The following is a 27,365-nucleotide window of genomic DNA, read 5'->3' as shown; positions in this document are numbered from 1 at the left end:
GAATTGATGAAAACTAGGTGGGATGCAACTTCATTGATCCTTGGGCCAGCTTTTATGAATTTCTGAATCTCATTTATGTGTGCATGCATATAATAGAAATCGAGAGCAATACTTGCAGGGACTAAAATCAAAATACATGGTTTACATTGTAAAATCTTTTAATAATCGTTTACTAACTTTTTTGCAGACACTTTGTATTTACAGAAAAGCTAAAATTGCTGAAGATCCTGCTTCTCACGAAGTATCAAAATCGATGCCATGTATATATTCAAAGAATTCAAAGCAGAGTTGTACACCGGTATTCACAAAACTTACAGTAGATTGGAAATAGGCTTATTTAACAGATTTTCTTTATAGAACTGTCAAATAAACTTAGTTCAGGGCTTCATTTAGTAAATGGTCTATAGCCGGACAATATCCTGCAATGGAATCTATGGATTGCAGGATATATGGATTAGAAATCTATAAAGACTTGATAAGACCTTCTATCGATTTTTTGTAGAAACTTTCGTATGTCTATAGTTTATTTACTTTTGAAAGTCTAAATTTGTTAGCTCTTATACATGTATGTACGAGTACCACACTGTGAAAATTCTTTAAAATCTCCTACCCACTATGAAACAAAAAAAACATTAAAAACCTCCAAAATACTTAAAAGTATGTAAATAAAAATTTTTGTAAAAATTCAAAAATAAATCAAAACTTATGATGAAAAAAATAATTTCATTAAATTTTTGTTTGGTTGTTATATATATTTCCCATTATTATAATTTTTGTTTTGCCAAAACGAAAAGTGTTAAGTGTCAAGTGTTTTTTGTTGTGTATTTTTGTTTTTTGTTTTGCGTGTTGCTGTTGCTTTTCATCTGTCATTTTGTCTTCCATTTAATGTTTACCAAGTTTAGAGTCCTTTTCTAAAAGACTAGTTGCTCTTTTTTTGTTGAAACACTTTTCCTATACAATTTAAAGATATAAAACCTTCAAGTGTATGTATGTGTGTAAGTTGTATATGAGTGTGGGTGTGTCATTAATAATAATCGTATAGATTGTTTTTTTGTTTTTTTTTTTCAAATAAGCTTATCTCAAAAAGTGGCTTTGTTTAGATTGTAACCCCTTACAAGGGTTAGTAGGCCTTGGTTCTTGATGTTTTTTTTTTTTTTTAAGAATAACTAAACTCTTGTTTAAGTATACAGTATGTGGGCAAGGTGAAATGGATGTATGTAAAATCAATGATAGAGTGAGGTGAGGTGGAATTCTTCTTTCTCTCTCTCTCTCATTCATGGATAAAATTGTTTACATTCAATTACCTTTTTGGTGGCATTGTATCCTGGGCAACAATAATAAATGGGTGCTCGTTGTTTTCTTTTTTTTTTTTTTTTCTTTGTTGCAGAATACTTCCATACTTTCAGTGTTCTTATGCCTGTTGCTTAGCCTTAGCCATACTTAAAAAAGAACTCCTTCCATAGAAAGAGTGTTTTTGCAAAAAAAAAAAAAAAAAAAAAAAATCTTATAAAATTGTAACTTTCGTAATTTTTGTTGTATACTTAAGTATGTTGTGGTAATTGTTATTGTTGTAGTTGTTATTGTTATGAATGATGTGTAGGTTGATATTATCATAGAGATCCGAATATTGAGTGTATATGAGGATGTATGGGAATTGCATGTGAAAGTGTGGGTGGCGGCCCCGAAGTTGGCGGCGGCGCTGCTGGTGGCTGTGTATGGGCATGTGAGGTATTCACCACATGCCCCTGCCCATGATGATGGGCCGAGGCGGCTGCTGCCGCTGCTGCAGCGGCCGCCGATGATGGCAAAGCTCCCACCGGCGGCAGCGTTATGGACAATGTAACCGTTTGCGGTGCTTGACTATGGGCTGCAGCGGCAGCGGCTGCTGCTGCCGCCGCCGAGCTGGCATGTTGGCTCACTTGTTGCTGTTGCTGCTGCTGCTGTTGTTGTTGTTGTTGTTGCTGATGTGCACTATGTGAACTGGCTGGTGTGGTAATGCCACCTGCTCCGCCAGCTGTTGTCTGTTGTGCCGTTGCTCCCGTTGTGGGGGGATGTCACTGGGCCACCACCACCGATGTGGGGGCATTCTGTTGCCCTACAACGCCCGGTGCCACCGAATTTGCCACACTTACCGTTACAGCCGGCTGTCCATTGGCATGTGCTGCCGTGGGTTGTTGCGTTTGGAACGGATGTTGGAATGGTGGCCCATAGCATTGTGGGAAATACAGCTCATTTTTCACCTGCGAACCGGGATTGGGTGCCCCCATGCCACGTGGCAGTATGTTGTTTTTATTGTCACCCGCAGGATTGTTGTTGTTCAGAAATTGTTGGGCAGCTGCTGCATTTTTGGTTTCGTTTATCAAATGATTGGCTGCCGCGGCGGCGGCCACCGATGCTGCAGCGGCTGCTGCATGTGAATTGTTGTTGTTGTTATTGTTGTTGCTATTATTATTATTGGCCGTGTTATTGGCCTGGCGACTACGCTTTGTCGTGGGATTCATATGGTTGTCAATGTGTTTGGTAACTTCGTTTTCGGTGGCGAAACGTCTTCGACAATTAGGCATGGGACAGCAGAAAGGCCGATCACCCTTTAGGAGAAAAAGTGGAAGTGGAGAAAACCAGAGAAAAGTAAGTTAATTTTGATGATTTGCAATACAGATGCGTTTTATTGATAGGGTTTCGAATGAAAATGAAAGTAACTTATTGAATTGATATGAACGAACTAGTTCAGTAAGCCAAAGGAACTATTATTTGAACAAATTGCCAAAAACTAGAGTTATATTTACTAAAGGGAACATTTTTTTTTTCAATTGAAGAAATAATTAAGTAAACCAAAGGAACAAACATTTCGTGTTCGCTTTTTCTATTAAACTGGATAAACTAGTTCAGGTAACTGAACAAAACCTGTTTAGTGGGAAAATAACTACTTAATTGGTTTAAAAAAAGGTCAGTAAACTAACTTCAGTAGTTTAGCAAATTAACAAGTTCAGTAAACTAACTTGTTCAGTAAATAAACTAATTCTGTTAACTTGCTAGATCTGTAAATCAATTAGTTCAGTAAACTATCTAGTTCAATAAAATAAACGAACTTGTTCACTAAACGATTTTATTTATTGTACAAAGGGGCATAGATTTGTTTCAGTATTGAATTGCTAGTTTAGTAAGCTAAAGTAGCGTTTGTGTTCGCTTTTTAAATTGAAATAAATGAATTCGTTCAGCTAAATAAATAAGCCTGTTTAGTGTAGTAGTATTAGTGTAGGTCGGTTAATATTGTATATAGCTCCCAAATAAACCGATCTCCAGACAATACTTCTTAAACCTCTAGAGGGCGCAATTCTTATCCGATTTTGCTGAAATTTGGACAATGACTTCTCCAATAACCTCCAAATTACGTGGCAAGTGTGGTTCAAATCTGCCCTAAAGCTGATATAACTCATATATAAAACCGACCTCCCGATTTGACTTCTTGAGCCTTTAGAGGTCGATATTCTTATCCGATTTTGCTGAAAATTTGTACTTTGAGGTCTTTTATGACATTTAATGGATGGTTCGAATCGGTCTTAAACCTGATATAGCTGCCAGGACGCCTTTAGAGGACGTAATTCTGATTCGATTTTGCTGAAATTATGTACTATGACTTTTAATGAATGTATCAATTATGTTTCGATCGGTGTTCCCCTGATATAGCTCCCTTATAAACCGATCTACCGATTTTACCTCTTGAGTTTGTAGAGGACGTAATTCTCATCCGATTTAGCCGAAGTTTTGCACAGTAACTTCTGCTATGCCCTCTAATATACTTGCTAAATATTGTCTGAATGGGTCCATAACTTGATATTGCTCTTATGGAAACTGATCTCCTCATTTTACTTCTTAAGTCCCTCTAGGGCGCAATCCTTCTCCGTTTATGTTGAAATTTTGCTCATGGGATCTACTTTCGTCTTTAACATCCAGGCCTAGTATGGCTCGAATCGGTTTATAACCTGACATGGCTCCAAATAGCAATTCTTATCCATTATCTTTTGTTTGCCTGTAAAGAGATACACATGACCAAAGGGAAAGCTCCCTTAGCCTCATGGCAGTGGCCGCTGCACTTTGTTAAGCCACAATGTCCAGAGGCATTAGACGTAGCATTAAATTCACTGTATCAGATGGTATCGTCTTCAGTGCGGCTGTGATGTACACGGTTGAATATTGAACAGTAGGTGGACTTTTGAAGCGCCGTCCACCAGACCACAACACCATATAGCATTATAGGTCTGACAACTGCAGTATATACCCAATGTATGACATGCGGTCTAAGCCCCAACTTTTGCCAATGGCTCTCTTGCAGATGTATAGGGAAAACGTTGCCTTTCTTGCCTTTCCCAAAATGTTAGATTTGAGGTTCAATTTCCTATCCAGCAAAACACCCTAGTATTTTGCGCTTTCTGTAAATGAAAGCCCGAGGAGATAGATGCCTCTGTTGGCAACTTGCATTTCCTGCTGAAGAGAACTACTTCTGTCTTGCACGGATTTGTACCCAGACCACTTTCGTTAGCTCATTTCGCTGTTGCACGTAGAGCTTCCTAAAGTACATCTCTTAGAGTGCTGGGAAACTTTTCCCTAACCGCAATTGCAACGTCATCAGCATACGCCCATATTAACACCTTTTTTCTCCCAAAGACAAAACTAAACTAAAGTAGAGGAGATGGTACACCTACTTGAGGTGTTCCTTTGCTGACACATCTTTTTAGATCCATAGATCCCAAGCCTGCCGTAATGCATCGTTTAGTAAGTGAGTTATTAATAACGTTTCTTACGGTAGAGTTGATGCCTAGACAATCCAGCTCCTAGATGATTGTCGTCGGCTTTATACAACTGAAAGCACCTTCAATGTCAAGAAATGCTACCATAGTGTATTCCTTGACAGCGAGAGAACCCTCTAGATCGTGAATGGCTGTTTCAGTGCTGCAGCCGCGACAGGCGATCTCCAGGGATTTTTGCTATAAGATATGCTTCTATCAACCTCTCAAGAGTCCTCAGCATAAAAGATGACAGACTAATAGAACGAAAATCGCTCGCCTTTGTGAGGAAAGATTTTCCTGCTTTCGGAATGAAAATGACCTTCGTGTCCCTCCATTTTATCAGACACAGCTTGTATTGGGTTGCCCAAAAAGTATTTGCGGATTTCTCATATAGTCGGCGGTGACAAATTTTTTCACAGCTTGTGACTCTGTAATTGCATTCTTTCTTCTGTCAGTTATCAGCTGTTACTTTTAGCTTGCTTTAGAAAAAATGTGTAAAAAAGTATATTTGATTAAAGTTCATTCTAAGTTTTATTTAAAATGCATTTACTTTCTTTAAAAAAATCCGCAATTACTTTTTGGGCAACCCAATAATTCAACAGTGATACATCATCAGGGGCTGGCGACTTAAAGGAGTCGCAACTTCTTATCGCCCAAAGGATTTTCGGCTCAGACATTGTTCATACATTCTGTGACTTCTGTATATACCCCACCGTAATAGGTCTCGAGGACAGAATCTTCCTTAGCCTAGAGGCCTCAGATGTATCCTTCACGGAGCTACAGAATTCCATCCAGGATCTGGTCTGAAGCTTTCTCAGATCGCTCTTGCATTTTCTAAGCTCAGCCTTATACACTAATAAAAAAATTAAGCTACTTTTCCAATACCGTTTGGAATTATTTTGTTCGCCTCATTGGCAAATATTTTTAATACCATTTGGTATCAATTCAATACCAGACAAAGAAGGCTATTAAGAATTGACGTGTATATTCCTGTCACCGCGCCAGAAGTGTTGTTGAGCTTTGTACTTAAAGCATTGTCGCCATTATGAAATATTTGTTAAACAAATTAATTTGTTTTAATACAATTTGAGTGCGTAAAAACCTGTGGTCTAATGCTCGCACTCGCAATCGACAATCACGTTTCGTATTTTTTGGATTACGGCTTCCGTCATCGATTATTTCTATTCGAAACTTCGAATACAAATGTGGGAGTTTTTACCCGCAGCAATTTACCTATCGAAAATACCAAATGTTTGTCTATTTTCAAGAAACTAGGCTAAAAATAGCACATCGAAGTATTTATTTCATAAAAAAAAACAATAATTATAATATATTCACATTTTAGGTCCCTTAAATTGGAGAAAACTTTGGGATTAAGCCAAATTTGGCAAAGCAAATTATCTACAAACATGACCAAATCAAAAGTTGTATCATCTAACCACTAAAAGTACGTTTACATTGGCCACTAAATCCGGAAGTATGGCCTCTTTGAGATTTAAGTGCTTAATCCTGTGTTTTTTTTGCAGGTTCTATCATATAAAAATAAATCCCATTTGTGTAGGATTTATTTTTAAATCCCGAATAAACCCGAAAAAACTCGCTGTGAGAATTAGGCCCCTGTTCAAATACTCGAAAGCGCTGAAAATGGAAATTGTACAAATTCTAAGGAAATTCTACATCAAAAACATGGTAGTCCATTGCGTGAAAAACGATGATGTGTTGGTGTATTCATATGAAAACCAATTTTTGGGAATCAATGCATATGGAATCAATTGCTGAATACAAAAAAATTGAGGTTGGTCACGGTATAACATTACATTTTGTAATTATTACCATAAACAATCGAAATCAAATTAGATTGTGGTACTAAAACCAATAACAGATTGGTATTAAAACCAGTTCGGTAATAAGGCTAGTACCAAACGATACTAATCATTTTATGTTTCGTCCATACCATCCGGTATTGTTTTCATACCATACAGTGTTGCTTTACTATCAATACCATATGGTACTGAAATGACCACGTTTGGTATTAACTTTTCTCTGGGTGTAGATGTCCCCTGTTGCTCTGTTGAAAAGTTTTCTGCAGTCCTTCCTTAGACCAACCAGTTCTGGACGGTCGCATTTTGCCACTTGGCTTGGCACTATGACATGCTCACACAAAACGAGTCATTCCGGACCTTCGTGATCCGCTTGACCATTAGGTCTAAAGCCTCCGCAGTTCATATAAAGAACTTGACATTAATGAACGAGACGAACTAGTTGGGTGAGCTTAATGAATGAGTTCAGCTAACTTAACGAACTTGTTCAGCAATGCAATGCAATGTTTCAATTTAACTCATATCTTATCTTAACTCTCATATTATACCACTACCTGGTGCGTTCTTGTGTGCTGATCCAAAATTGCCTTTTGACGGAAATCTTTGCCACATTGGCCACATTTGTAAGGCTTCTCTCCGGTATGTATGCGAACGTGCTGTAAAAAAATTAATTAAATAAAACAAACCAATTAACCCAAAACAAAAAAACAAAAAAAAACTATCTATCCCAAATAAGAAAAAATCGTACCTGATTCAGTATCGTCCTCTGCCGGAAGAAACGCGGACAATACAAACACCCGAATGGTTTCTCATTCGTGTGGATGCGTAAATGTTGCGTCAAATGTGATTGCTGACGGAAACGTTTACCACATTCGGGACAAGGATATGGACGCGATTCGATATGTATACAACCATGTTGCAGCAATGTGGTCTTCTGTTTGAATTCCTTATCACAAATGGGGCAACGCACATAGAGAGGCATATTTGCCGGACGGATACCAATGTGTGACAGAACATCTGGTAGAATTTTCTGACCTGCTCGAAAAAAAAAAACCCCGAATATAACATCAAAGCCTAGCTGCTGGACATAAAAATTACCTTTACCATCCTTGAAGTAAGCGGGATAATGTATACCACCATCTTGGCCATTTTGTGAGTCCTCATCATTATAGCCATCACCGGCAATGCCATTTTTCGTATCAGTCTCATCGCCCGGATAGGGCACATCCTGAGGCCACAAAGTGGGATGTGGTCCATTCTTGAATATAAGATGCGGTGAAACATCTGTACAGGAAGACAAAAAAAAAACCACAAACATTTGCCAATTATTATCCGGGCTCCCTATAGGCTGCATAACATAGATATGTGACTAAGCTAAACTACAAGGGATGGATGTGGTGGTGAAAAAGAGCCGGCAAAGTGCTTCAGCACTCTCCAGTTTATAGTTTAAAGAATAGTAGGTATTGAGAGACTTACAGTTAATTTAAAGAATTTTGAAAGTTTTTGCCAGATGGTTTGCTTAACTAAACGACTTTCCAGAATAATGACCTTAAAGATGCTGAGATGCCAATCAAAAGAATTTTGAAAAAAAAAAATGTTTGTATCATTCTTATTTAAGAGAGTGAGAGAGAGTGTTTTAAACCAAAAAAGGCGAACGAGCTTTCTGCAAGGACTCTCTAAAGCCATTATTGGAAAATCAGCCAATTCCTTGATAACAAAGTGCTTCACACACAAAAATTTGTAATTTTCTGGGTTGAGTCTACGAGTATAAGAGTTTCATTTTCATTTTCATTATATCCAGATTTCAGATTTCAAAGTAGAATTTTGATTAAATGTTGGCCGAAAAGGTGCCCTAAACTGTAACTCTCGGTTATCGGTTTATATGTGATCTCAATCTGTTCTAATTTTTTGTTTGTTTTTCTTTTTGGTTTTTTGGAATTTATTCAAGAACTGTCGCTCGCCTTGGTGGGTTCGCACATGTTGATTAAGGATGGCCTTCTGGCGAAAGTGCTTGCCGCACTCGGGACACGCAAAGGGCTTCTCACCCGAATGGATGCGAACATGTTGATTGAGTATCGCCCTCTGGCGAAAGCCTCGATTGCAGTAGCCGCACGTGAATGGCTTCTCGTTGGCATGGATGCGCAGATGTTGCGTGAGATGCGATTGTTGCCGGAAACGTTTGCCACACTCCGAGCAGGGATACGGTCGGGCATCGGTGTGTATGCGATCATGTTGCAGCAGGGTGCTTTTCTGCTTGAAATCTTTGCCGCAGGTGAGACATTTAAAAAGCCTTAGATCACTGTGAGGCTTGGGGGGTTTGTGATTGCCCGAGGAATTGCCTCCGGAGCCATGTCTTCCACCTCCCGCACCATTGGCCGTTGATGCATTATGACCTGCACCCCCATTCTGTTGATTGTTACCATTTGCCGCACCATTTTGACCTGGTAACAGTTCTGGCAAAGCATAGGCCTCCAGCCCATTTGCTGGCCCATTGGCCGAACCCTGGTCCATGGAGCCATTTAAGCCCGGCAGCATAGGTTTGTTGAGATAATGTAAAGGTGGGAAGCCAGGCGGTGCCATCAGGCCACCCTGGGCTGCTGGATGACGTGGGGCATAATAACTTGAGAGTTCGCCATTTTGTGAGCCTGGAAAACCATTGGCATGATCATTGGCTTGACCATTCTGTTGTTGTTGCACATGCTGTGGATTATTCCCCGCTGGATTATTGTCAGACGATGGTGGACCGCCATTGCCGTTCTGTTGTTGCTGCTGTTGATGCTGTTGCTGGGGATCATTTGAGCTTTGGTTTGGATTCGCATTTGGATTGGAATTTGATTGTTGTAATCCATTGACCTGTAGATAGTGAAAGAAGAGCAGATAATGAGAAATTGAAGATAAAATTAGATAGAATGATAAGAATAATTTAATGATAAGTTTAAGTCATTTTCTCGTGCGGACACTTTATGCAATGGATTTATCGGAAAATAAGCCGCAGACTTATCAAAATATTACGCATGGACTTATGGGGTATTATTTGGGATTTATTTGGACATTCTCGTCAAGGGAAGCCCATAAGTACCGCCATATTGTCTATTGAACAGTGTCCGATTATAAGCCCTGTAAAGTGCACACTGTCATCTTATGAAAAGCCTAAAGCTCTTTCACCATCCTTCGGTCGACGCTGGGTCAGAGTGTCCTGGCAGTCCAGCATTAATGTACAGATTCCCATTTCTCCACCGACTCTGCGCAGGCTATATGTTCGAAAAGGAATGGAGGTGGCAGCATTCTCACATACCAATGTGTCCTGTCCGATTCAAGTTTCAGCACAATGATAAGCGACTTCCTTTTCATAGCCGAGTCCAAACAGCATGCCGCATAGCGACACCTCTTTGGGGAGAGGTTTTTACATGGGTGCCATTTCATTTTTATATCCTCCACTATAGGAAATATACGTCTAAGACCTCGAAATATACGTCTAAGACCTCATAAAGCACACCCCTTCATCGAGTATCTCTTGCCTCTCCCTGAAATACCGTACACTCATCCGTTAGTCTCAGCAAAATACCGATATCGGAGTGGACCCCCATGACCTTCCCCGACCCCATCTTAGAGTCATCAGTGAAGAAGGAGGTCCCATCTTTCTAAAACACAAAATTCGTCTCCAAATCCTCACTTCCCGGAAAGTAATCCACTATGAATCAATCTCAGTGCCTGGTAGTATGAGATCATTCTCAGTCTAATCTCTGCATCTATAATACCCAGAGCTGTGGTCATACTCGTCCTACTTCAGCAAGTCGAGCTACTTCGGCGTGATTGCAACCTCAACCGCACAGTTCCTAATATAGACCCCAATATGTTGTATATTCCGCATAGCCTCCAAGTCCGATTGCGGTGTGGACTTTAATATCCCTATAATCCTGATGAAGGCCAGTCTTTGCACTTTCTCGAACTCCCTCATTCGAGTCTTCCAATGTAGAGATTTTCACCATAGCAGCGCTTCATATGTTACTTCAGTACTAGTCTCACAATGGTCGTGTAAATTCAGTACATCATCCTCGGGTACACTCCCCCCTTCTATCCGAACATCCTTCTGCAGAAGAAGGACGCGCACAATGTTCTCCGGCTTCTTTGCTCCATATTATCTTCCAAGACAGTTTCAAATGGAGAACTAGATCCATATACTTACCTCCATTGACAACTGCAGAGTCGTCCCGCCTTAAGTCAAAAGTTTAAAATCTAGTAATTTGTATCTGCGAAGCCCACTGTAGCGCTGAGGTAAGCATGTATGCCAATGACGCTGAACACCTGGGTTCGAGTCCTGGCGAGAACATCAGAAAAAATTTCCGCAGTGGTTATCCTCTTCTAATGTTGGCAACATTTGTGAGGTACCATTTGGTATGGCAGTCATATAAAAACTTCTCCACACGGAGGTGTTGCACTGCGGCACGCCTTTCGGTCTCGGCTATAAAGAGGAGGCCCCTTATCATTTAGCTTAAACGTGAGTCGAACGGCACTCATTGTTATGTGAGAAGTTTGCCCCTGTTCCCTAATGGAGTGTTCATGGGCAAATTTGCATTTGCATCTTGTATCTTTGAGTGAAGAGCACCAGCTTTGTCTCCCTTGGCTTAGTCCACAACCGATTTCTCGTAGAGCAACTCGATAATCTTCTATGATATCGCTGCTGGTCGACAGAGACTTTCCTCGCATCAGTAGCATGAAGTCGTTTGAATATGCGTTTAAGCTCATGTCATTCCTGTTGAGATCGAATAGGAGTTCTTTTTGAACAAGGTTCACCCGCCTTTTCCCAAGTCTGCATTTACAATGCTATGGCATAGCATGTTCTTCGTCTGCCGGGAAACATTTGCTTGGATTGCCGAGCGTTCCAGGTCGGCGGCTATAGGTCCTATGAACCGGAACGAGCTTGCTCACGTCTAGGAGCTTGGAGACGACACCAGCTCTTATTTAAATACTGAGTGTCTATGATAGGGGTATATTCATTTTGTCAATCCGTTTGCAACACATCGAAATATCCATTTCCGACCCTATAAAGTATATATATTCTTGATCAGCGTAAAAATCTAAAACGATCTAGACATGTCCGTCCGTCTGTTTGTTGAAATCACGCTACAGTCTTTAAAAATAGAGATATTGAGCTGAAATTTTGCACAGATTCTTTTTTTGTCCATAAGCAGGTTAAGTACGAAGATGGGCTATATCGGACTATATCTTGATATAGCCCCCATATAGACCGATCCGCCGATTTAGGGTCTTGGGCCCATAAAAGCCACATTTATTATCCGATTTTGCTGAAATTTTGGGCAGTGAGTTGTGTTAGGCCCTTCGACATCCTTCGTCAATTTGGCTCAGATCGGTCCAGATTTGGATATAGCTGCCATATAGACCGATCCTCCGATTTATGATGTAAGGCCCATAAAAGCCACATTCATTATCCGATTTTGCTGAAATTTGTGACAGTGAGTTGTGTTAGGCCCTTTGACATATTTCTTCAATGTGGTCCAGATCGGTTCAGATTTGGATATAGCTGCCATATAGATCGATCCTCCGATTTATGATGTAAGGCCCATAAAAGCCACATTCATTATCCGATTTTGCTGAAATTTGTGACAGTGAGTTTAGTTAGGCTCTTCGACGTCCTTCTTCAATTTTGCTCAGATCGGTCTAGATTTGGATATAGCTGCCATATAGACCGATATCTAGGTTTTAGGTTTTGGGGCCATAAAAGACGCATCCATTGTCCGATGTCGCTGAAATTTGAGACAGTGAGTTTGGTTAGGCTCTTCGACGTCCTTCTTCAATTTTGCCCAGATTGGTCCAGATTTGGATATAGCTGCCATATAGACCGATATCTAGGTTTTAGGTTTTGGGGCCATAAAAGACGCATTTATTGTCCGATGTCGTTGAAATTTGTGACAGTGAGTTTAGTTAGGCTCTTCGACGTCCTTCTTCAATTTTGCTCAGATCGGTCTAGATTTGGATATAGCTGCCATATAGACCGATATCTAGGTTTTAGGTTTTGGGGCCATAAAAGACGCATTTATTGTCCGATGTCGTTGAAATTTGAGACAGTGAGTTTGGTTAGGCTCTTCGACGTCCTTCTTCAACTTTGCCCAGATCGGTCCAGATTTGAATATAGCTGCCATATAGACCGAACTCACGATTTAAGGTTTAGGGCCCATAAAAGAGGAATTTATTGTCCGATTTCGCCGAAATTTGGGACAGTGCTTTGTGTTAGGCTCTTCGACATGTTTATGCAAGTTGGCCGAAATCGGTCCAGATTTGGGTATAGCTGCCATGTAGACCGATATCTCGATTTAAAGTCTTGGCCCAATAAAAGGCGCATTTATAATGCGATTTCACTGAAATTTGACACAGTGACTTATGTTCGGCTTTTCGACATCCGTGTCGTATATAGTTCAGATCGGTATGAGGTATATGAGTATAAGGTATGAAATTTTCACCGAATTTTGATGAAAGGTGGTTTACATATATACCCGAGGTGGTGGGTATCCAAAGTTCGGCCCGGCCGAACTTAACGCCTTTTTACTTGTTTTCAATTATTGTAGATTATCACTCACCTGATTCATATTCACATCGTCCTCATTCGTTCCATTCGTCCGCTGCTGCTGCTGTGGCGGATAGGGGCTGGTCGATGGTGAACCCTGTTGTCGCACACCACCCCCAGCTCCTGCCACACCACCACCATCCCCTCCGTTCTCACGAGCATGATGATCACCATTGGGTGAATGCGATGTGGGTCCATTCGAGGCAGCCGCCTGCCCGTTCGCTGTAATGGCATTCTGTTGTTGTGCGCTTAAATGCTGTTGCTGTATGCCAGGATACATTTCGGTGCCCCATTGTGTGGGTGTACCACCTATGGCTGCCGCATTACGTTCTGCCTCCTGTGAGTCTTTGTAGAGCACATACGGCTGCCCCGTATCCTGGGTTATGCAATACATAATCTGTCGCGGCACTTTAAGGCCAGCCGCTATGCAAGCCGCAAACGAGGCGGAAAAGTTTATGGCCATTTTGTGTGTGGTTGATTCTGTGTGAGTGTTGTGGGTGGGTTACAAGTAAAACGTGTGTAGCGTTCGTTTAGTTTTGTTGTTTTGGTTTGTGTCTTGGCTTTATGGTCAAACACTCGGTGCTTAATATATGCCTTAACTGTCTCTCAGTGGCTCTCCCCAAGAAGGGAGAGGGTTTCAGTGATAACTGTATATATTCATTATGATGATTATAATTCTCTTGTGCTCTGGCTCTTTGCAGTTTCTGCTCACAAGAAGTGAGTTTCTATAGTTTTAACTCTCTCTCTCTCTCTCTCTTTCTCTTTTGATTCCTCCGATGTATCGGGGTTTTCAAGTTGCTAATATGGGTTTTATATTTCTCAGGGGTGTGTTTTTTGAAACTTGTTACTCTTTTAATAAATTTGCCGTTTTCTGTTTTCTTGTGTTGTTTTCTTTTTAGTCCTGTTTATTATTTTCCTTTCTTCTTAAGTTGTTGTATTATTTCGTTTTAGATTTTTCAGTATTATTTGTTTGTTCTTAAATAAATTATTTCAAAATATTTTTATGAGTTTTTCTGTCCAAAATGGGATTTTGTTTTGTTTTAATTAGAATTGTTCTTTTTTTTATTTTTTTTTTTTTTGTTTGTATGCCAAGTGTGGTTTAGACAAAATGTATGTTCTCTCAGCTTTTCACACAATTGCTGTTAAAACTTATACTCTGGTTGGGCTCAGCTGAAGTTTGAGAATTAAACTGAAAAGAAAAGAGAGAATGCAAATCAAACAATTGTTAGTTTGAAAAATGTTAATAAGGCGTTTTAAATTGCTTTGAGTTGTACTTTTAGATTTTCATTGTCTTTCTTATCCTTCTCTATACGTTCTCACTGCGTTTTTTTTCTTTCTTTCATCTATTTTTCTTGAAGTAAATACATTAATCCGGCTTGAAAAAGCCTTGTGAACAGTTCAAGTTCATTGCTAAGTAAAAACAATTTAATATGCAAACTGCATTCAACGAATAAAAAATTGCTTCAAGATAACGACAAAAATGTCCATGTCTTCGTGGACAACTCGAAAGAAGCGATTGAATCAATTAACCCTTAACTGATGGGCAAGAAGACGGGCATCCAAATGGGACAATTAAAGCCACATGAGTGAAGGAAACTATGAGTAACTAAAATACACCTGGGTTTGGGTTTCTGCAAAGTGTGAAGAAACAAAATACATTTTTAGCGAGTAAATAATGGAGTGTTTTAAAAGCATCGGAAATTATTACTCTTAAGGGAACTCTGAAACCTGGGCTCCAATCTTAGGGGGAACAAGTAAAAGCGTGCTAAGTTCGGCCGGGCCGAATCTTATATACCCTCCACCATGGATCGCATTTGTCGAGTTCTTTTCCCGGCATCTCTTAGGCAAACATGGATATAAGAAAAGATTTGCTCTGCTATTAAAACGATATCAAGATATGGTCCGGTTCGGACCACAATTAAATTATATTTCATTGTAAAATTTCAGCCAATTCGTATAAGAATTGCGCCCATTGGGGCTCACGAAGTAAAATAGAGAGAACGATTTATATGGGATCTGTATCGGGCTATAGACCGATTCAGACCATAATAAACACGTTTGTTGATGGTCATGAGAGGATCCGTCGTACAAAATTTCAGGCATATCGGATAATAATTGCGACCTCTAGGGGTCAAGAAGTCCAGATCCCAGATCGGTTTATATGGCAGCTATATCAGGTTATAAACCGATTTAAACCTTATTTGACACAGTTGTTGAAAGTAAAAATAAAATACGTCATGCAAAATTTCAGCCAAATCGGATAGGAATTGCGCCCTCTAGAAGCTCAAGAAGTCAAGTCCCCAGATCTGTTTATATGACAGCTATATCAGGTTATGAACCGATTTGAACCATATTTGGCACAGTTGTTGGATATCACAACAAAACACGTCGTGCAAAAATTCATTCAAATCGGGTAAGAATTGTGCCCTCTAGAGGCTCAAGAAGTCAAGACTCAAGATCGGCTTATATGACAGCTATATCAGGTTATGGGCCGATTTAAACCATACTTGGCACAGTTGTGCAAAATTTCATTCCAATCGGATAAGAAATGCGCACTCTAAAGCCTCAAGAAGTCAAGACCCAAGATCGGTTTATATGGCAGCTATATCAGGTTATGGACCGATTTGAACCATACTTGACACAGTTGTTGGATATCATAACAAAACACATCGTGCAAAATTTCATTCTGATCGGATAAGAATTGCGCACTCTAGAGGCTCAAGAAGTCAAGACCCAAGATCGGTTTATATGACAGCTATATAAGGTTATGGACCGATTTGAACCATACTCGGCACAGTTGTTGGATATCATAACGAAACACGTCGTGTAAAATTTCATTCCAATCGGATAAGAATTGCGCACTCTAGAGGCTCAAGAAGTCAAGACCCAAGATCGGTTTATATGGTAGCTATATCAGGTTATAGACCGATTTGAACCATACTTGGCACAGTTGTTGGATATCATAACGAAACACGTCGTGCAAAATTTCATTCCAATCGGATAAGAATTGCGCACTCTAGAGGCTCAAGAAGTCAAGACCCAAGATCGGTTTATATGGCAGCTATATCAAAACATGAACCGATATGGCCCATTTACAATACCAACCGACCTACACTAATAAGAAGTATTTGTGCAAAATTTCAAGCGGCTAACTTTACTCCTTCGGAAGTTAGCGTTCTTTCGACAGACAGACGGACGGACATGGCTAGATCGACATAAAATGTCGCGATGATTAAGAATATATATACTTTATGGGGTCTCAGACGAATATTTCGAGTAGTTACAATCAGAATGACGAAATTAGTATACCCCCCATCTTATGGTGGAGGGTATAAAAATCGGAAAGCGGAAGCATTTGTTATCCCCTCAATGCTGATGTTGGGGTCAATAGCGATGCATTCCTATTTACGAAGAGTTGATAATTAACTGTCTAATGATTGACCAAAAACTCGAACCTCTCAGTTGGTGTCCCAAGAATTGTTGGGGCTAATCCCTATGACAACTTTTCGAAATGAGTTAGAGCCATGCCGCCATTATAAATGGAGCCACTTCTTGATTACCCACCAAAAACTCTTCAGGATCGTTTTACAATATATATAATGGGTTTCACAAAACTATTATGGGTATTCCTTAGGTATACTTTTCACATTTCTAAATGATTTTGATACCCACCACCATACGATGGGGGTATACTAATCTTGTCATTTCGTTTGTAGCACCTCGAAATATTCGTTTATGACCCCATAAAGTATATATCGTCCCAATACCGCCGAAAACATGCAAGTGCCAAATTTTGGGATTTTCAGTTTTTAATAGGAATCGACAATTGACGACTGATTCCACCTTCTGTTAAAATTGTGTGTCTATAATCTAAGTCGTTATGATTTTACAACAAAAACAATTTTAATGTACGTTAGGTTAGGTTAGGTTTAATTGACAGTCTGCCATCAGACTCACTTAGACGTTTCCGACCATTGCGATAACACAGGAACAGAAAAAGGAAGATGCCTTCTAGTTCCTACCGTTGAACCATCCAGATCGCTTTAAAAGCCCAATAACTTGCGAATGTTCACATCCGCTAAATCAGACAGGTTCTCAAAGAAATGCGGGACACACACTCAGAAGATGTTATAGAATATCCCTTTCTTCGATGTCCTCACAGCTTCTGCAGAAGTCGTTGCTGGCAACCTTCAGTCTGTCAGCATGTTTTCCGAGTAGACAGTGACCTATCATGACGAACACCATGACTGAGATGTCTGTTCTAGCCAATGACAGCAAAGCCAAAGTAGACCTCTTCAAGTCTAGATTAGGCCACATAGTTTTGGAATGCTCACAGCCCCCTCTTTATGACCATCTATCTATCGTTGCCCTTCGGCCCTGGTCCTGAAAACTTAGCTTACATGTCGCTAGAGGCATACCCCCAGATACTCTGGAATGTGTAATGGAGTTAAGAGTCTCGCAAGCTCGTCAGCTTTAGAATTCCCTGGGATATCTCTGTGACCCGGCATCCAGATCAAGTGAATTTTGAACTGTTCATCCATCTCGTTGAGAGATGTGCGACAGTCGAGAGCGGTTTTTGTGTTCAGAAATACATTCTTCAGGAATTGAATGGCTGCCTGGCTGTCTGAGAAGATATTTATGCCAATCGTCGTAATGACATTGTAGCTTAGCCATTCCACCACTTTCTTAATTGCAAGGATCTCTGCTTGATACACACTGCAGTGGGTGGGTAACCTTTTCGGTATGACCAGTTCTAGATCTTTAGAATAGACCCCATAGACCACCTGGCCATTTAGTTTGGAACCATCCGCATAGAAGTCTATGTAACTTCTGTTACCAGGGATATCATAGTTCCAATCGGTTCTATTAGGAATAGTGGTACAGTAATTTTTAACAAAAAGCGGCTCAAATAGGGTGTAATACAGTTGCAATTTGGGTAGCCACAATGCCCAGAGGCATAAGATGTAGTAGATGGTGTCGTCTTCAGTGCGGCTGTGATGCACAAACAAGCCATCCTTTGGATCCGGTTAAGTATAGAGCAGTAGGTGGATTTTTGAAGCGCCATCCACCAGACCACAACACCATATAGCATTATAGGTCTGACAACTGCAGTATATACCCAATGCATGACACGCGGTTTAAGTGCCCAATTTTTGCCAATGGCTTTTTTACAGTTTGCAGATTTGAAGTTCAGTTTTCTGTCCAGCAAAACACCCAGGTATTTTGCGCTTTCTGCAAATGGAACATTCTCTCCACCCAAGGAGACAGGTTCCACTGCAGACAACTTGTATCTCCTGCTGAAAAGAACTAATTCTGTCTTGCACGGATTTATACCCAGACCACTTCGATAGCCCACTTTGCTGTTGCACGTAGAGCTTCCTGAAGTATATCTCTAAAAGTGCTGGGAAACTTTTCCCTAACCGCAATTGCCACATCATCGGCATACGCGACCACTTTTACGTCTTTTTCTTCCAGAGACAATAATATATTGTTAATGGCTATATTCCAAAGTGGAGGAGGCAGTGCACCTCATTGAGGTGTTCCTCTGCTGACCCATCTTTTTAGATCCACAGATTCCAAGGCTGCCGTAATGCATCTTTTAGTAAGTGAGTTATTACTAAACTTTCTTACGGTAGAGTTAATGCCTAGAAACTAGAAATGCTACCATTGTATATTCCTTGACAGCGATAGAACCCTCTATATAGCCGACTAGGACGTGAAGGGCTGTTTCGGTGGATTTGCCTTTACTATATGCATGCTGCAGCCGCGGCAGGCGATCTCCAGGGATATTTGCCCCAAGATATGTTTCTATCATTCTCTCAAGAGTTTTCAGCATAAAGGCTAATAGGACGAAAATCGTTCGCCTTCGTGTGGTAGGTTTTTTCTGTTTTCGGAATAAGGATGACCTTCGTGTCCCTTCATCCCACAGGTATATATGCCATTCTGACACAGAGTATATCTCCATTAGCCAGGGAACCAGTCTATCAGATACAGCTTGTAATTCAACCGGTGATATATCATCAGGGTCTGGCGACTTAAAGTAGTCGAAACTACTTATCGCCCAAAGGATTTTCGGCTCAGACAAAATTTCCCTAATGGCCTCCGACGAATGCATATCAGTGACAACCTCTTCTGGTGCCTCGTTGTCCGTTGGAGAATTTGCCGGGAAATGTGTATCAACGAGTAGTTCTTGTCTTTTCTCACTAGACATTGTCCATACATTCTCCGACATCTGAATATATTCCACCGTAGTAGGTCTCGAGGACGGAATCTCCCTTAGCCTACCGGCCTCAGATGTATCCTCCAGGGAGCTGCAGAATTCGTTCTGAGCCTTTCTAAGCTCGCCCTTATATTCTCTTAGCTCAGCCTTATAGATGTCCCAATCGTGTGGTGCTCTTGTGACTTTTGCTCTGTTAAAGAGTCTTCTGCAGTCTTAGACCAACCAGCTCTGTGGAACCTCTCTTCTTCAGGACACTGGGCGATTGCGGTGTGGACGATTTCTCCATAGATTCTTCTGCTGTCGAAGTACTATCTGAGTTCCGTGCTTCCCCGCTGGCGCACGCTTTGAGCCCAGTCCAACTTTGTGATCCACCCACACAGGGCTTGTCGGGTCCCGTTTCGATGCCATCCCTTCCAGTCTTGATTGTGGCAGGGGGATTTTCAGTCTCCTGCAATCCGCCAGACTTTGGCGATGTGGTCGATAGTCCCTCAGGCAAGTGTTCAGCAACAACTGTTGAGTCGTCTCCTGATGCCACCTTCAGTTTCAACTTGTTGAATTCGTACGATACAACCCCTTCAGGCTTGTTGAGGTCTGCGAGACAGCTGGAGTTTAGTACGAATACTGCATGTTTCCGGTCACCCTCAGCCTCATCCAGTCTACCAGTGTTTGAAAGAATGGGCTTACATTCCCTTAGTCTTCCAAGTATCGCATCAGGATCTGAGGGATTCCTTCGTATCTAAGCATGGCGAGAAGGAATATCTTCCTTCTTGAATAAATGTAGTGCAGCACCTGGCCAGATCTCACCAATCCTTTTTAGCGCACAACGATACATTGCGCGTTGATCGCCGAAGGCAATTAGCCTGTATCATCGCAAACGGGAGGAGACCCAGGAAATTCCGCAAGGACATCGGAGTATACTGATAACAATCCATTGACTATGCCACTCCAGTTATTCCTAGCAAAGGTTCTTCGACCCATCTTACTGTTGTTCGCCCTAGTTCTTTTAGGCATGAGATGCCCTCCAGCTGACCGCAGCGTTTTGGCTGACTGCGGTGCAGTTTCCGAATCTAGAAGTGTAGTCTTTGGGGTAGACTGTGCAACGAATTCCCGAGCCCAATTAAGGGAGTCTCTCTCCCTCTTTGTGAGTCTTATTCCAACCTCTTAAAGAGCCCTCGAGCAAACCGCCAAAGAGAATTATTGGCCGACCGGGACAATTTTAAAGTCTTTGGAAGTACAGTGGTCACCAATAAACCCATATTGGTCATCCGGGACATATCCAAATTTGGGGACACCGAAAGAAACACCCCACGATGGAATTATGAGTGTTGGGAGAATATATCAAAAATTTGGGACGAAGGAAACGGAGTGGCCCAGTTTCGGCCACTTCAGTCCGCTTCAAATCTCCGATTATAAGTAAGTAAAAACACGTTAAGAACGCCCAGGCTTAGATTCGATAAAAAAAAGCAATATTTATAACGAAAGAGTTTTATTCGAGATATCTTTATAAAGGGTGATTTTTTTGAGGTTAGGATTTTCATGCATTAGTATTTGACAGATCACGTGGGATTTCAGACATGGTGTCAAAGAGAAAGATGCTCAGTATGCTTTGACATTTCATCATGAATAGACTTACTAACGAGCAACGCTTGCAAATCATTGAATTTTATTACCAAAATCAGTGTTCGGTTCGAAATGTGTTCATTCACCGTAACGTTGCGTCCAACAGCATCTTTGAAAAAATACGGTCCAATGATTCCACCAGCGTACAAACCACACCAAACAGTGCATTTTTCGGGATGCATGGGCAGTTCTTGAACGGCTTCTGGTTGCTCTTCACTCCAAATGCGGCAATTTTGCTTATTTACGTAGCCATTCAACCAGAAATGAGCCTCATCGCTGAACAAAATTTGTCAAAATTTGAACACATTTCGAACCGAACACTGATTTTGGTAATAAAATTCAATGATTTGCAAGCGTTGCTCGTTAGTAAGTCTATTCATGATGAAATGTCAAAGCATACTGAGCATCTTTCTCTTTGACACCATGTCTGAAATCCCACGTGATCTGTCAAATACTAATGCATGAAAATCCTAACCTCAAAAAAATCACCCTTTATTACAACTAAGTAATACAAACACTTAAGTAATCCTTTTTGTGTTTTAAGCGACATTTTATACACCCTTACCTAGGGAATTTAGTGATTTCGAGTTATCGACTATCCATTAAGGTAACAACTATTTATCGATTATTCATGAATTTAACGATTTTTATCAGATTTCGACAAATTTATCCATTATCAATCAATTTATCGATTATGCTTCATGTTATGGATTATCAATAAATTCATCGATCATACATACATTTAACGGATATCCATCAATTATCAAATCGGTATTTTGAATTTTTACCGATTTATCGATTTTTCACTGGTTGTTTGATTATTTGTGAATTCATCGATAATCCATTGATATATCGATTATCTATCAATTTATCGATTATCACTTAATCATCCAACGATTTATGGATTATCCATCGATTTATGGATTATCCATAGATTTATGGATTATCCATAGATTTATGGATTATCCATCGATTTATGGATTATACATCGATTTATGGATTATCCATCGATTTATGGATTATATGCCGATTCATTGGGTTATCGATTCATCGAGTTATCGGATCCACCGATCTATAGATTATCCGTCAAATTTTCGACTATTTATTGATTACCCATTAGTTTGACTATATTAACCGATTATCGATTTTTAATCAATATTACATTGATTTTTCGATTTTCACAGATGTATCAAAATTTTTTTGATTTATCGATTATCCAGCGATTTATTGATTGTACATTGGTTTATCGATTATCCATTAAATAATAGACTATTCATCAATTGTCCATTAATATATCGATCATCCATTGATTTATCGATTATCCATCGGATATCCACCGATATAACAACTAGTCATTAATTTATCGATTTTATTGATTATCAATCGAATTATCGTCTATAAGATATAGCTTGAATAGCATGGCAAATTTTATGCCTTATCCTCTGTTTGCTATACAGAGATACCGGGCAAAGAACTTGACAAATGCTATTCATGGTGGAGGGTATATAAGATTTGACCCGGTAGAATTTAGCACCCTTTTGTTATATTTAAGTTCGGATTTTGAATCAATTCATCGATTAGATATCGACTTTTCGATAACAAATAGATTTATAGAATATAAAGAATTTTATCGGTCATCAGTAGGTCGAAAACTGATCAAATATCGTCATATCGATGAACGATCGTTTTACCGATCTTTTATACATCGATTTATAGATTACAAATCGCTCTATCGATTGAAAATCGTCTTATCGAATAAATAAAGCCTTTTAGATTAACAAACCATTTCGATTTATCGATTAAAGATCAACTTATCAATTACAAATCAATTAAATATCGGTTTGAAGATTAGAGGTCGACTTATCAATAAAAATTTTATTAATTGATTAAAGAGCGGTTCATTGCGGTTCATTTGTCTATAACAGCATAAACAAAGAACAGTTGGTACCCATCCTTGCTATACGAACTTCAAATGCCTTTTCTATATGAATGGAGTCCCTATTAACCGTTGACCGAAAAATGTCGAACTTTGCCGTAAGACAACCAAAAGGAAACTTTGACTCGTAATTGTCAACCACAAGAAATTGTAGACTTCCTGCAGACGATTATAAAGGATACTCCGCCATAAGGTAGAGTATATGGTCGGCAAATACCATAAAGCCCTCTACCCTCTATACGCAGCCAACTCTGCCTCAACTCTTTAAAAGGGATCATAAGAGGTCATATACTCTCTCTAAAAGGCTGTAAGCTCTCTCCTACTTTAAGGACGACGAAAGGGCAATGACAAAGGAAATGCTCCAACGTCTCTTCATCTTCCCCGCATGCCCTACATTTGCCGCACCGATTTTACATAAGTGAGCTCGTAGTCCTGTGGGTCCCGTTATGGTACCAATAGCTATACTGACCTCCTTCTTGCTTCCTTTCAGTAATAGCCTCGTCTTCTCACGATCTGGATCCCCCATAGAATTTTCGCCGTCCTACCGACCGTTTTGCTGTTCCACAATGTTGCATGCGCATTCGTCGCCCACTCCCTTAACTCGGTCTGCGTCGACCCGAAAGGCTTCGGGTTAACCAAGTCCTCTGGCCTTCACCGCCAAATCGTCTGCCCTTTCATATCCCTTTACTCCGTTATGGCCCGGCACCCAAACGATGCGTATTTTGCCATCCTCAGAGAAGGCGTTAATCTCCTTCTTACCGTCCTGGTTGTTATTGCCCTTATGGCAATTTTATTGTCGGTAAAGATGTTCACACTCGACGTCCTCGCGTTAGCACCATACCACTTCACGCATTCCGTGATCGTCCGGATCTCCGCCTGCAGAACTGTATTATGGTCAGGCAGTCTAAAACAGATCTCAGTCATTGGGTTCTCAATGTAAACCCCCAGGCCTACCCTGTCCTCTAGCTTTGATCCATCCGTGTAACATGATCTTCCAGATGGCAATACTAGGAGGGTTCCGTCAATCCAAGACTGTGCCGATGGCAGCAGTGCCTCGCACTCGACTTCAAGGTTCATCTCAAGTATCCGATCGGAAACCTCTTCCCTTCCTATCAGGTTTCCTATCGCCGCCTCGATTATACCGCGATGGTATGAACTGCTCCCATCCTCAATCCATTCTCCTTTCGCCTTAAGTCTCATAGCCGCAGTGGCTGCCTCATACATAATCTGTATGTCAATGGGTCGGATATCTAGAATAGTCTCCAGTGCCGTAGTGGGAGTAGTCCTTATCGCTCCACCTATGCCAAGACAACATGTTCTCTGAACCTGTTGTATGGTCCTTATGTTGCACATTTTCTCCCTGGCAGTCCACCAAACTACTGAGGGGTAAGTAAGTATTGGTCTAATCACACTCCTATAGAGCCAGTGGACTATCCTAGGATTCAGGCCCCATTTCGAGCCTACGGCACGTCTACATAGTGCCCAACATCTGTGAGCCTTCTCAGTACGCTCCTGACTGTGACACTTCCAATTCAGTTTCCTGTGCAGGATCAAACCTAAGTATTTGACCTTGTCAGATATCGAAATCGTCTTATTGAAGAAACGTTGTGCGTTAAATTGGCCCACCTTCGTCTTCCTCGTGAACAGGCATATTTCAGTCTTCTCTGGGTTAACATTGAGACCTCTGGGTCTAGCCCAGTCATATGCCATATGCAAGACCCTTCTGCATAGCTGGTTCGGATCCTTACCCCTTAGAAGTATTATAACATCGTCTGCGTAGCAGACGGGTACAAATCCCATCTCAGTCAGTATCCGTAAAAGGTCATTTATGGTGATCACCCATGGGAGTGGTGATTAAATGCCCCCCTGTGGCGTGCCCTATGCCACATTCTCCCTTATATTTATGCCATGGGACACACAATTTATCCAGATGTTCCTTAGCATATGGTTTATCCAGTCTCTAAGGACCGAATCCACCCGGTATTGGTCTAAGGATTGGATCAGTGTGTCGGTCCGCACAGCCCCCGCATACCCCCATGTCAATGCATACCTCCTGTGTGTACGTTTTGGCATCGAAGGATTCTTCTATTTTATGCCCAACCTCGTGAAGGGCAGTCTCCACCGACCTTCCCTTGACATAGGCATGCTGTTTGTATTTGAGCAGTTCGCTGAATGTCATACTCTTTATCATGGTGTCCACAATACGTTCCATGGTTTTGAGTAGAAAGGACGTAAGGCTTATGGGTCGGTAGGCCTTTGGTGTCACATAACTTGCTTGCCGCGCTTGGGTATAAACACCACCCTTTCCTCCTGCCAGGCTTTCGGAGTATATGAAAGTACTAGGCACGATGTAAAAATGTTGCCCAGACGAGGCGCCACATAGTCTGCCTCTTTCTGTAGTAGCGCCGGAAATATTCCCTCAGGTCCGGGTGACTTTAAATGGTTTGAGGCTCCTCAAGGATTCCTTCACCATAAATTCCGTTATTATAAACCTTCGATCAACGTCATTATTCCAAGATTCCGGTGTCTCCGTGAGTCCCTTTGTATCCTGTGGAAAATGGGTTCACAAAAGCCTCAACATGTTCTCCGTTGTCTCTGCTCTCACTCCCATGTCGTCTACTAAAGTTTCAGTTTGGACATGGAATTTTGATAGAAACTTTTTATACCCACCACCGACGGTAGGGGTATATTCATTTTGTCATTCCGTTTGCAACACATCGAAATATCCATTTCCGACCCTATAAAGTATATATATTCTTGATCAGCGTAAAAATCTAAGACGATCTAAACATGTCCGTCCGTCTGTCTGTTGAAATCACGCTACAGTATTTAAAAATAGAGAAATTGAGCTGAAATTTTGCACGGATTCCTTTTTTTGTCCATAAGCAGGTTAAGTTCGAAGATGGGCTATATCGGACTATATCTCGATATAGCCCCCATATAGACCGATCCGCCGATTTAGGGTCGTAGGCCCATAAAATCCATATTTATTATCCGATTTTGCTGAAATTTGGGACAGTGAGTTGTGTTAGGCCCTTCGACATCCTCCGTCAATATGGCCCAGATCGGTCCAGATTTGGATATAGCTACCATATAGACCGATCCTCCGATTTAGGTTCTAAGGCCCATAAAAGCCACATTTATTATCCGATTTCGCTGAAATTTGGGACAGGGAGTTGTGTTAGGCCCTTCGACTTCCTTCGTTAATTTTGCCTAGATCGGTTCAGATTTGGATATAGCTGCCATATAGACCGATCCTCCGATTTCGGGTCTTAGGCCCACAAAAGCCATATTTATTATCCGATTTTGATGAAATTCGAGACAGTGAATTGTGTTAGGCCCCTCGACATCCTTCGTCAATTTGGCTCAGATCGGTCCAGATTTGGATATAGCTGCCATATAGACCGATCCTCCGATTTAGGGTCTTAAGCTCATAAAAGCCATATTTATTATCCGATTTTGATGAAATTCGAGACAGTGAATTGTGTTAGGCCCATCGACCTCCTTCGTCAATTTGACACAGATCGGTCCAGATTTGGATATAGCTGTCATATAGACCGATCCTCCGATTTCGGGTCTTAGGCCCACAAAAGCCACATTTATTATCCGATTTTGATGAAATTCGAGACAGTGAATTGTGTTAGGCCCATCGACATCCTTCGTCAATTTGACACAGATCGGTCCAGATTTGGATATAGCTGTCATATAGACCGATCCTCCGATTTCGGGTCTTAAGCCCATAAAAGCCACCTTTATTATCCGATTTTGCTGAAGTTTGAGACAGTGAGTTGTCTTAGGCTCTTCGACATCTGTCTTCAATTCGGCCCAGATCGGTTCAGATTTGGATATAGCTGCCATATAGACCGATTTCCTGATTTAAGGTTTTGGGCCCATAAAATGCTCATTTATTGTCCGATGTCGCTGAAATTCGGGACAGTGAGTTAAATTAAGCCCCTAGACATACTTTTGCAATATCGCACAGATCGGTCCAGATTTGGATATAGCTGCCATATAGACCGATATCTAGGTTTTAGGTTTTGGGGCCATAAAAGACGCATTTATTGTCTGATGTCGCTGAAATTTGAGACACTGACTTTGGTTAGGCTCTTCGACGTCCTTCTTCAATTTTGCCCAGATCGGTCTAGGTTTGAATATAGCTGCCATATAGACCGATCTCTCGATTTAAGGTTTTGGGCCAATAAAAGAGGCATTTATTGTCCGATTTCGCTTAAATTTGGGACAGTGCTTTATGTTAGGCTCTTCGACATTTTTATGTAATGTAGACCATGTAGACCAATATCTCGATTTAAAGTCTTGGCCCCATAAAATTCGCATTTATAATCCGATATCACTGAAATTTGACAAAGTCTTATGTTAGGCTTTTCGACATCCGTGTCGT

The 27,365-nt window shown here is 40.8% G+C and overlaps 1 protein-coding gene across 5 annotated transcripts in view; it reads right to left on the bottom strand.

Moving 5' to 3' along the window:
• Positions 1-247: 247 nt before the first annotated feature.
• The window catches only part of LOC106085041 (endothelial zinc finger protein induced by tumor necrosis factor alpha), a 165,163-nt gene continuing 138,045 nt past the window's right edge, over positions 248-27,365 (bottom strand). The window contains exons 3-8 of one of the 5 annotated variants that reach the window (XM_059360923.1): positions 13,204-14,379; positions 8,653-9,460; positions 7,706-7,891; positions 7,356-7,642; positions 7,159-7,263; positions 248-2,588 (exon numbers count right to left, since the gene is read on the bottom strand). In XM_059360923.1, coding sequence (XP_059216906.1) covers positions 2,055-2,588; positions 7,159-7,263; positions 7,356-7,642; positions 7,706-7,891; positions 8,653-9,460; positions 13,204-13,653 — 2,370 coding nt within the window. In that variant the 5' untranslated portion in view covers positions 13,654-14,379 and the 3' untranslated portion in view covers positions 248-2,054. Of the gene's footprint in view, positions 2,589-7,158; positions 7,264-7,355; positions 7,892-8,568; positions 9,461-13,203; positions 14,380-27,365 lie in introns of all 5 variants that reach the window. The other 4 variants (XM_059360927.1, XM_059360906.1, XM_059360910.1 and 1 more) reach the window with 4 other exon arrangements.

Source organism: Stomoxys calcitrans, chromosome 1, assembly GCF_963082655.1.
Source record: "Stomoxys calcitrans chromosome 1, idStoCalc2.1, whole genome shotgun sequence".
NCBI lineage: Eukaryota > Metazoa > Arthropoda > Insecta > Diptera > Muscidae > Stomoxys > Stomoxys calcitrans.
The sequence above is the reverse complement of the archived record's forward strand: the minus strand, read 5'-3'. Positions and strand labels throughout refer to the sequence as shown.